Source organism: Diabrotica undecimpunctata, chromosome 5, assembly GCF_040954645.1.
Source record: "Diabrotica undecimpunctata isolate CICGRU chromosome 5, icDiaUnde3, whole genome shotgun sequence".
In the NCBI taxonomy this organism is placed as follows: Eukaryota; Metazoa; Arthropoda; class Insecta; order Coleoptera; family Chrysomelidae; genus Diabrotica; species Diabrotica undecimpunctata.
Genome location: NC_092807.1, coordinates 43,037,054 through 43,050,911, shown reverse-complemented (window position 1 = coordinate 43,050,911; position 13,858 = coordinate 43,037,054). Strand labels below are relative to the sequence as shown.

Genomic DNA, 13,858 nt, shown 5'->3' with positions numbered 1-13,858 from the left:
GACCCAGACTCTTTCGATTCTTCATTGTTCTCAGAGCTTATTGAACCTCAGATTCAAGAATTTTTGTGCCAGACCATTCTTCGCAGTTGACAGATTGTGAAGCCTCTCTTTGGCATTCAATAACAATTGAACATATCTTTTCCATGCGTTGCATAGCTCAAAAGAATCCAAGATCAGCTTTCCATCATGTTTCAAGGATATTTCGGTGCTTTCTTTGTGAAATCAGTAATCTGCGGATATGCAGAGCATGTAGGCTCTCTGCTTGTAGGTTTTCTTGACATTCAGTAGTTACCCAGTTTTCTTTAGCTTGTTTGCATTTTTGATTAATTCCGAATACAATTTATGTTGCTGTTGTCATCCTTCTATATCCTTCATAGTTCATAATGCCAAGTATCTCATCGGTCTTCCATGTTCATGTTGTGTTCTTTTATTTTGCCATCCGGATATTAGAATTGTCGTGGATTGTTACTTACATATAATTCTGCTAGTTCTGATTCCATTTTGTCTCGCATCGTTGGTTCTTTCAATTTATCAATGTTAGATCTCAGCGTTGTTATTAATAGTATTTTTAGATTTAATTGGAAGTCAGCGATCAGAGGATTGTGGTCGGAATCTGTCAGCACCTGTATAAGCGGCAACTTGTTTAGTGTTTCGATATCTCCGATTTATTAATATTATGTAATTTATTTGTTTTATTATGATTTTATTACTATCTTGGTGGGATTTCCACGTATATATCCACCGGGGATGAAGTTTATAAAATGTATTTTTTACAACCACATTCTTCTCTCTACAGAATTGAAGCAGTAGTTCCCCGCGTTCGTTTTTAACAAAGTCCAAAAGCACCGGCTACATCATTAACTTTACCATTGAAGTTGCTGATAGACATAGCAATACCTTGAGTATTTAGAGATCTTAGAACCTCTTGTATTTGACTGTAGAATTGTTCTGCTTATTATCTGATTTATCAGCTGTATATATCTAAATATTATTTGTGCATGTATCTAAATAAAATTTATATTGTCCGCTTTGGAATTTATTTGCAGAAGAATAATTCTCTGAATAACCGATAACATTGCGTAATGGTTTTTTATAGCTTTACTCACGGTTAAACTTACACCATTTCTATGGTTTGGATTACTGTTTCCTGAATAGTAAAAATATGTATTATTTTTTCGTACATGCGATTGTCTGCCATCTGGTTTCGCTAATTCCCATGATTTTATGTTAAGCCTAAGTTTGTTATTATCGAGTTGACCTTTCCATTGGTCATTTAGGTTACGTGGTCGATAAACCCGATCCATTAGAAAGATATGCAGGGACTGCTTTGGGTCAGTTTTCCCTGTCGCACTGGGGGAAAGGACTGAATTACGACACTGTCTATTTATATTATATGTTTATGATTTATACTATACAATCGCAACCTAAATGTTTAGGTAGATAATAGACAATAAGTAATAGGACTGACAACTCAAGTATTACGACATGCAGGGTGGTATCCGAAAGCCATGATAATTTTCCTGATTTTCCTTAGTAAGCAAAACCCAACAACCACCACAGCAACTGATATTAGACGATGAAAGAATTGAACACGTGGATTCGTACATCTACTTGGGAACAACAGTTAACTCAAATTGGGATCAAGCGAAGGAAATACGTATAAGGGTAGAAAAGGCAAGAGCATCGTTCACTAGCATGAAGCAAATTTTCACCTCTAAAAGCCTCACCCTACCTCTCAAAATTCGACTTCTGAAATGTTATGTATTCCCGGTTTTGTTATATGGAATGGAGGCGTGGACAATGACCGCAACATTGATGAAAAAAAGTAGAGGCCTTCGAAATGTGGGCTTACCGACGTATATTACGTATATCCTGGACTGAGCACGTGACCAACGAAGAGGTACTACGCCGGATAGGTAAAGAGAGAGAGGTAGGAATAAGTATAAAGAAAAGAAAGTTGGAATGCTTGGGTCACGTTATGAGACACAATAAATATAGAGTACTACAACTGATCGTCCAAGGGAAAATAGACAGCAGAAGGGGTCCAGGGAGGAGAAGACACTCGTGGCTCCAAAACTTGCGGCAATGGTTCGGATTGTCATCTGCTGAACTATTCAGATCTGCCGCAAACAAAGTCAGAATAGCCATGTTGATTGCCAACGTTCGGAACGGACAAGGCACACGAAGAAGAAGAAGGGAGGTATCCAATGATGTCACCCTTTTTTAAACTTAGTCTTCAATATTGTCTATATTTGACACATATTTATTTATACACATTTAGTGTTAATCAATTAATTCTAACGGAAATTTTCGTTTCAACCTTCAAACTGTATGCTGTTTATTAACAAAACTTTTTGCGAACTCCGGATGAACTTCTAAGTTTTTCTGTGTGTTTTTTCGCGCACATTTTGATATCATCTTTGACGTATATGTTAGTCCGGCATCTTGATGGATGGTTTCAGTGGTTATGAACACATCATGTTTAATTGCTGGTACCGCATTTGTTATTAGTCTAGCAGTAGCTATTTTGTGTAAATTTCCGATTTTACCTCTTTTGTTTGTAACGATGTGCATCACCGGCTATCGCCCTTTAACGCTCCATACATACGCACTCGCAGCGTTGAGTTCTACTTTCATCGATGCGCACTAGAGCAGATGGAAGGCCGGCAACCATATAAAACAAGAACCGCCGCACGAGAGAATCGATTTCTATCAGAGTGTTGATCTGATCCACTGGGCCTAGGGTGTTGACTGCAGGCCAACCGCTTCTGCTACTGTTTATCTAGTGGCAGTTCCTTACCGGTCTTAGAGTGTTGATCTGAGACAGACTTCTTCGGCGGCTAAGTGTTGATTAGTAAGTATTAGTAGTAGTTGATAACCCAAATCATTTCTTTTCGTTAGCGAGTGTGATTAATGACCGTATTTTCGTTTGGATTTTTATGACATTAATTAAATTTATTTTTTGTAGGTATTAAAGACTGGGGGGGGGGGAAGGGGCCTGAATAGCGCAAGCGGTAGGATGCTTGCCTCGCAAGCCGGTGGTCCGGAGTTCGAATCCTACCGCCGGCAAGAACATCTAGACATTTTAAAAATGTCTATAGGCCCCAGGTCGACTCAGCCTGAATAAAAATGAGTACCTTGGGTAAAACCAGGGGTAATAAAAGACGGTTGAAGCGTAGCACTGGCCATGTTACCTTCCTTGTATACCGTAGGCCCTAGATATAGCAGACTACCGTGCTATACTCCCAAAGCCGCGACAGCGGTATAAAACGGGAGACTATTATTATTATTATTAAAGACTGGGTCATCGAGTTGTCGCTAGGATTAACGTTTAAATATTTCTGTACATATTATCTCGGATATAATTTTATTTATTTTGAATATATCTTTATTTCAATAAAACCTGAGTTTTACTGAGTTTGCCGTACGGCACCCGATTAAAAATAGAAATGTTGCTTCGTCCAGAAACGAAAGTCAGAGACTAAGTAGCGGGTACCACGATAGGTACGTCGTAGATATACCGCTTTTTAAAGAGAAATTACAGCGCAAGGTCGGCTTAGATTCCAAAAAAACAACAGCAAAAAAACAAAATTTACTGTTGAAGAAAAATGTGTAATTTTAAATACATATAAAAAAACATATGAGGAGTTAAACGCAGAGAAGGGCTGCGAAGTTGTTATTAAATTCACTGCTGAAGCTACAGGTAAATTGTTAATATTATGTTATCATTAAGAGCATGATTCGACGAATTGTTCACAGTTTCTTTTTACTAAATGAACTTCCAACGGTTCAGAAAATTATACAAAAAATTTCAGAAAACCCGAACATTCCAAATTTAAAGAAAACTACTTTGAAAAAAGTTTTGAAATTAATTAATTTTCGGTGAGTACAGCTTTAATACCAACTAATATTAAATCTCATATAAATAATAATAAACTAGCTGAAAGACTTCGGTCGATATGCTTTTGGTACATAGTATCAATAAAATATAATTCTCTCTCTAATAATAAACCTTTTATCTGGACTGATTCATTCCTGTTTTAGGTTTAAGAAAAGATGTCGAAATAGTATTTTAAAGGAAAAAAATCAAATTATATCATGAAGGCTTTTATATACTTACGAGATCCATAAGACAATATATGCAGGAAGACCGTACTTTATTATTTGGATAAAACTTGGGTGAACGCTGGTCATACTGTTGACAGAGTCTGGGCTGACATGTCAACCACCAGTGCTCGACAAGCATATCTTAAATGCCTTTCTACAGAATTGAAACATCTTTGAAAAAGCCAAACGACTTATTGTTTTACATATCGTATCTAAAAATTGATTTGTGGAAAACGAACTGCTTTTGTTTAAATCAAAAAAAAAAAAAAAGCGACTACCATGAAGACATGAATTCCAATCTTTTTGAAGAGTGGCTGCAAACTGTTTTGCCAACTTTAGCAAAACGGCAGTTATTGTCCTAGATAATGCGTTCTACCATAGCAGAAACTATGAAAAGATACCAACTAGTGCTATGCGAAAAGCTAATATTCAAGAATGGTTGCGACAAAAAAATATTATATTTATTGATGACATGATCAAAGCTGAGTTACTAACGCTAGTAAAAAGTCATCCCACAGAACAAAAGTATGTGGTAGATGAAATTATTAAGTCTTGAGGTATATGTGTGTTTAGATTGCCCCTTAGGACTGCGAGCTAAACCCCATTGAGCTAATATGGACACAAGTTAAGGGTGAAGTTGCAAGAAAAAATCACATATAAATAATTAAATGACGTAAAAGTACTTTTCAGCGAAGCACTGAATAATGTTATGTCGGATTCCTGGAAAAATGATATCAACCATGAAGATGGCATCATATATGTGGGAAATAGATTTTATTGTAGAACAGCAGTTAGAACCACTGATTATTAATTTAGGTGACGATTAATCTTCATCAGACGACACCGATAGTAATTAATTTATTAATTAAAAAATAAAGGTAGGCTTAAAAACAATACCTGAAATTCGGGACTTTTCAATGAAAATTGGGCCATTTTTTTTAAATATAGAACTTTAATATCATCATTTTATTAATTATTTAACTTGAATTATTTGCGGCTTCAAACTGATTACTGACATAAAATCATATTGCAACGCAGCAGATTTGATTTTGGTTCAAAGCATGTAATGGTTTGGAACGAACGAAATCAAGAAGTCTGTTTACTTAAAATGGTTGACAAAACCGAAAAAAAAAAAACATTGATCAGCTATCATTACATCGTTGTATGCAGTATGCCTCGTATTACAGATGATTCATGTGTATACATGAATTGTTATTGTTTTTGAATCGTCTTTTCAGAAGATTAATTAAAATACAGAAATTTAAATTTGATATGATTTTTCGGACTAGTTGGTCACACTATTTATTATACTACATAATCATTAATAAATTGTAAATAGCATAACTCCATTATTACAGTGACAAATAGAATTAAGTTTTCAATATGTATATTATGGGTTTTACCGCATTCACTGCGATACTTGTATCTCTCTTCTTGAGTCAGTGTAAATCGAACTTCTGAAGTTGGGAACTGCAACTCATAACCAGCGCATGGCGTTCACGTGATAATTCTCTCTGTTTGGCGGCCCAACTATAGTGACTATTGTTGTTTATTTTTAATATAATCATTGCACTTTTTTCTTTATTTGTTACAAACTTCGCTACCACCTAGTTGTGAACTGGAACCTTTGGTGGAGATTTCATGAAGAAACGTGAATAATTAACAATCTTTTACTGTTTAACAAATATTAGACCATAATTGGTAAATAAAAGTTTTTTTTTTTGTGGCATTGACTTTCGTCATTCAGCCAGTCTCGAAAGGTTATAATATATTCCTTAAAAAAGTATAGACAGATAAGTACAGATTATTTCTCTCAGACAAATGCACAGCGATATCCCTAAAACGAAATAGACGAATAATTAATAGAAGAACACGTCGAAGGAAAATACAAGGACACTCGCTTCTCGTCTAGGGGTCCGTCAAGACATTTATTTTAACAGATAAATAAAAGTTTATTATTTAATTTCCATGGCGCCGCTTATGTTTTACAAAGGGCACCGACACTCGGTGTTAAATTTTGTTTTTATACTTGTTCAACTGACATCGTCTAAACTATATACTTTTCTCTGTTTTTCGTCTATTAGTTCCTTTATCTCCGTTCTTTGACCTCTTACAAAGCGCCATATTTCCTTTTGAAGATCATAAAAATGATGTTCCATTTCTTTCGAAAAATGGTCCCAGTGATCATTTTTATTCTTCTTACAAGTGCGTGTGTTTCGTTTCTTATTGTCTTGTAGTTATCGTATGTCTCTTATGTCTTGGTTGACATGTATTTCAGGTAAGCTTTTTTCTTTTCTTTACATTTTTCCTTCCCTTATATACAAAACTATGGAGTTCTTCGCCTTGGGAACGATTTATTTTGATTTATATTTCGTTCACCAAGAACTTCCTTAGCTGAAGCTAAGATATAAGACTTAATGTTTGCCCAGCTTTCTTCGACTCTATCACTTTCTGTAATATATATGTTTCTGCTTCTTTATGTTATTCTTTTTTGGAATAGATACATTGTGGAGCCATCCTGCGAGCTTTCGCAGGATGAAGCCCAAGATAAAGAAAGAATTACAGAAGTCATTGCAAACCTTCGCTAGAGGAGGACACCTGAAGAAGATTTTAAGTATCGCACGTTTACTCGCTATGACGAACCGAAACCAACTGCTTTAATAACAATTATATAACTGTATATTTTTGGTTGACTTTAAAAGGCATGTATAGTAAATATTGCCAAGCAGCACTCTTCTAGGATAAACAATAATATATTATTAAAGGATAATAACTTCACAACACGTTTTGAAATTTTTTATATACTAATATACTAGGAAACTTAAATAATAAAAAAACTACAATAACTCATTAATTAGTAGCTTGAGCTGATTCTAATTCTCCAATTTTCTGCTTTTTAAATAATTCCACTAATTCATCTTGACTACTAACAGCAATATTTTCTGTTTGGGATAATTCTTCATTAGGATATTTTGCTAAATTTAAATTTGGATCTTTAAACGTAAACGGTGTCCATGGTCCTTGTATGGAAGGGTTTTCAGTGTGCCATAATTTCCTAATTCGTGTACCTTCATGAACTTTTTGCTGTCTTTTTAAATGTTCAATCCATTTGGTAATTTCTTCTCTTGTAAAATTTCTACAATTAAGCCACTGAACCTCACCATTTACTAAAAAAAGAAAATATTTTTATAAATGAATTACTGGAGTAGAAATAAATCTATCAGTGTTAATAGCCGGCTGAACGTACAATATATTTAAAAAAAAATAGATCCTTTCTAACAGTGATGTAGAAGTGATGGATAATGGTGCTTCTTAATAACTATCAATCAAACTGGCAACAGGTGTATGTTCTCAAAAAATTTGATAGTGTGTAAATTTTTTTATTAAAATCAGCTAAGTACTTTCAGCATATAACATGCCATCTTTAGAGCTTTGTCTTATAGGTTACAAATACCTCAGGGAAGAGTGATTGTCGTCACAAAACACATTAAAACATTAGCAGGAAAACGCCACTGTTATAAGGTTAAAAACCCTTTTAAAGTTGTAAAAATCACATTTAAAAGGTGCTTGGTATACCAATGGCAGACTCGTTGAAACGAGAGAAAACAGCTGATTTCAAGCAAGACAAATAACAAGAACTCCACTCGCTGAAGAAGCTAAGTTAGAACATCAGTAGCGCTCACCAAAGTGGGACAACTAAGACAGCATATGAAATGGACTATGTCCATGAATGAAAATAGTTTGCGTTTCTATTACAAGATGACAAACCCCGGTTAAGAAACGATTGTCTGTCCACAACATCTATAGGGTGAATTTTAGCCGTAGACGCCCATACATTGGAATATTTATCGGAATAAGCCGATTTAATGTGCAGCAAAAGCAATTATTATTGTTATGATCAATAATATCTGGATATGTATCATACGATGGAGTACCAATATCGGAAGGGCAGATGATAGAGTTGAAGTGTGGGAAAAACAGCTGTTGAGGAAAATCCAATTATTGATTGAATTATATAGGGATATTGGTCAAATCACAGAATATGTTCGAGGAATAACAAGTAGAAAAGTAATCAGAAGACCTGAAGAAATAATGCTGAGCACTGCAAGACACTCAACAGAGAAGACAAAATACTAGAAAACAACAGCCTAATAGTACTTGGATACACTAAAACAAAAATTTAAAGTTTATTCAGGCTGACTAAGGAGGTACAAAGTTAGTACCAACCGAAAATGCAACAATGCACTTTTTAAGCATGCCCAGAAGGCGTTCTATAGGAAACTCAATTCCACTGTAGAAAATGTCAATAAGTCTTATCCAAGAAGAAATTCTTAAGTTTTGGGTAAATTAACTTTCCGCACCCGCTGTTCTTAAGATCAATGCTGGTTGGATCGAAAATACCACGCACAAATGTCAACACTACATTTCTACAACAAAAACTTCTGGCTAAAGAAGTTTTGGAGTGTTCATGAGTGCTGATAAACAATAATTAATCGTGTTCTAAACTCTGGGAACAAACTAATTAATACTGAACCAAAAACAACATCCAAGATCCGATCAAGTACCGCCCAGTTACTGTCATACTGTTGTACTAGAGTTACCATCTAGAGCCCATATAGACATTGTCTCAGGGTGAGCAACCCCCAAATTGGGAGTGTTACGTTGACATGCAAGGTATCTCTCTAAAACTTCAACATCACACCAACACTGATAGGTATTAGCTACAACTGAATATAAAGAATGGCATGACTTAGTAGAAAAGATCCTTTATCAAGAGATAGATAACAAATTGGGATATCTTCACACCCCAAACATCTCCCTTATTATAAATATGTCCCTTACACTGTGCTTGAGAATGACAAATACAAGCTATACTGGAATTGCACTGTGCTCATAGACCAACCAGTGGCGCATAATAGACTAGATCTCATATTAGTTAATAAAGTAACTAAACAAACAACACTAAGTGATGTTGATACCTAACAACAATAATCTGGATAATCATATATTTGGAAAATCAAATAGAGACAATGGAGAATGGAAAGTACCCAACTGATACCTATTAAGTAAAAGTAGTAAAAGAACCTCCTAGAAAACATAAAAAGCTGGGTCTGAAGGAACATATCTATAAGACCATCCAAAATGCTCAATGTACTCAATGTACTACTCTCGATGTCCACATGTGTATGAAAAGTTTTGGGAGATACTCCAGCATATCAAGTCACCTAGCGCTTGATAACATGGAAACAGCATCACGGACAGCTCACTTTTTAATACCATAGGTATCTGGAATGAGCAAATTTTCCCCTTAGAAGGAGTGACAGCCATATGGCTTAAATCTGAATATAATGGTCTATCTAATTAACAAGTTTTAACATCCGTCTTAGACACAAGAAGTTAACAGAGATAAAATGATATTAACTAATCTATACTAAACAGAAAAGTAATTGATTGAAATCAGTATGTTTCATGTAGAGCTAAATAAATGCAAGATATGTCAGCACTTAATAAAACACTTGTGCAATCAATTGAATGTATGCTTGTAAAAGAATATAAAATTAAACATTGAATGATAATATGCAACAACTTTCTAATCCAAGTATTTTTAATTTAGACTAGATAATATTTAGAGTTAGAGGCTACATAATAATTTTTATTTTTTTTGTGATTTTCCTTGAAAAATACTTAACGAAAGTAACTGATTTTAAAGCTATTTATCATTATTACTTACAATATTCTGCTTTTATAATTGCTGTACGATGTCTTCTAGGTTTTACATATACTACTACTCCAGGATTATTTTTAGCAAAACTCACTAAGTCTGATTCGATATATTCCCTAAAACAAGTTATTATAAATTAAAAACTTCTTATTTAAAGGTAGTCCTCCACAAAGACTTGTTCAGTTAGTCTGTATTTTAGATTTTAAACAGTAATAGTACAAATAAATAAGTTACAGCAGATAAAAGTAAATAAATACTGTACATAAAACAGACCATACATTGAATGTAACATTAGAACATTATATGATAGCTAAAGAGTATTTATTTCAATTTGTCAATCAAGTACTTGGTAAGTTTGTATTTTATTTTCAAATTAGATCTATTCTAAGTCATACACAATTTAGTAAAAAAATTCGTTTGTGTAAATTCTTACTCAAGAGATTACTTATATGATATGTGTGGAAGGGAATATGTCTAAAGAAAATTTAGAATTGGATATTGAAATGAATAAATAATAATTTTCATTTTAAAGCCAGATATTTTTTTATTTCTTATTACAATTATTTTTTAATTTAATAATATCTTTTGTTTTAGCTACAACTCCAGTTAAAAGCCTATACTAAAATAAATTTCTGACAGATTAGAAAAATATATGTATCTTGATAGCACAAATAACACAAAACATAAATAGCATTGCAGTGATTTTCAAAGTTATAAGAAGAAATAGACTAAATTGTGTGGTTTTGCAAGGTACATAAGTTGTATATAGATGTCTTGGAGTTTCAACCATGTATTTAGCTGGATACACATATAATAATAATAATAAGTGCATCAAGTTTAATAGCCTCATGCTGGATTGACCTTTCTCCTACATCCCTGTCTAGTCATAATCAAATAAATGATCCTAGTCATGTCCATTTATTGGATTTTTGGACACATTACTGAGACACAAATATTCTGATTGATTTGACACAAAATGTTCAGTAAACTTCCAAGTAGACCTGATGTATGTTTTAAATCCCTCTAGAAAACTTTTGTCCTTTGTTATAATTCACTTTGGGCCATAACTAGAATTAATCACTTCCCTCACAAATACTGTTTTCTATTGCACATTATATAAAGTGTGTACAAAAACAGATACTTGTAACTTATAATTTTTCTATAAAACAAAACTAATCGTTCTTAAAACTAAGGTAAATTTCTGTGACAATTCCACAATTGCTCCTTTCAAAATTTTTGTGGAATACGAGTAATATTTTTATTTTAAATCTATTAGATACTATTCCCCCCATATTTAGCCTTGACTATTAATAACAGAGGAGAAAACAGTCAAATATCTCTTCTTAAAGTTAATGCCACTTTCTACCGAACAGCCAACAATATTATTCTGAGTGACTATGTTCCCAACAATGAAAAGAAGAGCAAAACTGCAAACTCTGCTGTTTTTTAATCATTTTAATGTTTATAGATATTGGCTAAAAACAATGATTGAATAAAATCAAAAATTAATATTTGACTTATTTTTTACAATAAATATTACAATGGTTAATGACACAATGAGAAAATTAATGTATTAGTGTTTTATAACTAACAACCCTAGGACAAGATGGGAGATGAGAAAGTTACAGAAGACTGTAAGACTTTTATTCAAATCAAATCAAACAAACTAAGTCAAAAGATGGACTACACCTTCTCACTGTTGTCTTTACTGACATAAAGTAGAGGGAGGGTCAGCAGCCGGGCAGCTGAAGTAACATTTGCAACTGAACATGTAAACTGGGTAAACAGCGAGAAATGAGGGAGTTTTAATGGGTAGACAATTGCATTCTCACAATCAATGTGATCAACTGAATCCCATATATCATTCTTGGGATGCAGCAGTCTGCCCTGACAGTCTATGAAGATTTCCTTCTCAAAACAAGTCTGACAATCCTAAAATCTCTTTTATAAACTTTAAGTGACACACTTTTTATAAACTGTGTTTTGTTGGTAAAATAAGTCAACATTTGACTTGTGTACTTGTAGTACTTTGAGTTTTAAGGGATGGTATTCCAAGAAATGGCATTAATCAGCAAAAATGAATATACATTTTCTGCAGTGTGTTTTATAATAAAATGAAAAATCAAATATTATGCGATTTGTTATGACATTTTTGTATCTAATATAAATCAAATATCTTGCAACAACTATAGTTTACAACATAATTAATCAATAGGTGTTTCAATATAATATTCTAGCTATTATTAAGGATATTTTTACCTCATTCCACGACTGGACCCATTATTTTTGCAAAATTTTAATACAATTCTTTGCAACTGTCCAATATAACGACCAATACCGTTTTGAAGAGGTACATTTATAAATCCTGGTTTAAGAAATATATTTCTGTGTGACATTTTAAATTAATTATAAGAAGTTGTTTAATAATTATAGAAAAAATAGAATCAACATTTAAAGTGTTATAACCTAATTCTTCTTTTTTTATGATGACAGATGACAGTATAGCCAGAGAACTACGAACACATAGCTTTTCAAATATCCAGCTCTAAAAAATTCAATAATTCTATTTTTTAAAATACAAAATGTTTATCAATATTTATGGTATAGATATTCATAAGTTGTATTAATTAGTTATATAAAACATATTTAGTAAAAATTTAAATATACGTTAATTTTTTATCGTTTTTAATTATTGTATAAAATTATTTAAATAATGATAAATTGTAAAATTAGCAGCAATATTTCAGAATATGTACACATTAACTTTAATTACAAATATTATAAATTTAATGGTTTTAAATATATATTTTTAGTGATTTTAGAGTTTTTATAGTTCGAATTTTCTTTATTTTATTATCAAAGAATATAGATGCATATTTTAAAATTACCACAGATCTTTTCAAACTGTCACTAGTAATTCATCTATTTTCAGATAGATGGTGGACAAAGTGCATATATTTTGTATGAAAAAAAATCAGAGAATAGTAAAATCCACAAAAAAATTATTATGTATATCTGTTGTACCTTTAATGTAAATTTTGTTTTACTAGTTTATAATCGTTTAATTTAGTGAAGAAAATGTGTTTTTAGAACTATCGCCGCGCGCCTCATATTATGAACATTTGTGTGTACGAATAAAATATGGTAATAAACAGCTTTTACCTAGATTTGAAACTGTGGTAAGTTGATGAAGTATTTATTCAGTGTAACGATTTTTCTCAAGCGAAACTTTTGGTCCTATAACATTCCCTTCATAAGCTACAAAATGCACATAACTGAAATATTCTGACAAATAAATCATAGAGAAAGGGAATAACACAACTTATGATTTGCATTAGTACCTATACTACCTAATTTTAGTCTAGCTTTAGCATAAATGTATCTAATTACCCTAACAAGATTACGATTATCTTCAAAGATGATTTTACAACCTCCTAAAAAAATAGATATCAATTATTCCTGTATGCTTGCTAAATTAGTTTTTAAATTACGTGCAACATTTTTTATATTTAATGACAAAAATTTTTGGCAAACAATTCCCAAATGCCTGTTGCTCAGGGTGGTGTTATTTTGTTTTATCATGAAGCATCACTGTTACTCTAGTAAATGAACGTGAAATACGGCGAAACTGAATAATTTTCAGTGTCACCATCAAAAAATTTATTGTATTTATAGTTTTATTGAAAAGAGTACTACAAATATTTGAATTTCTTCGTAAAGGGTGGTTTTTATAAGGCTAAAAATTGTGGTAAAAAATTAAAACAGTATATAAATATAAATTTAATGTCACTGTATAATTCAATATTTTCAAATGGCTTGATTTTAAAATTATATGATTTTTTTCCTACAGGGTTAGTTTTCAAGCCACAACTCCAGTGGAGGATAGGTAAGTATAACCTAAATAAAAATTTGCATGCAAATCAGTGGAGACAATGTAATTTAATAACATTGTTTTAATTATAACTATTCTAGGAGTTGAGATTTAGGGGTTAAATTGTGATAAAACCTTAAATTATGTTGTTTAATGTT

General features: G+C 32.5%; 1 protein-coding gene across 1 annotated transcript; it reads right to left on the bottom strand.

The window, feature by feature from the left end:
* Nucleotides 1–6,889: 6,889 nt before the first annotated feature.
* mRpL43 (mitochondrial ribosomal protein L43) lies at nt 6,890–12,312 on the bottom strand. The gene is made up of 3 exons (XM_072530977.1): nt 12,089–12,312; nt 9,839–9,945; nt 6,890–7,274 (listed from the first exon to the last, which is right to left on the bottom strand). Exons 1-3 carry the CDS (start codon nt 12,223–12,225, stop codon nt 6,958–6,960), a joined length of 561 nt encoding a protein of 186 aa, XP_072387078.1. The 5' UTR covers nt 12,226–12,312; the 3' UTR covers nt 6,890–6,957.
* Between the last annotated feature and the right edge of the window lie 1,546 nt (nt 12,313–13,858).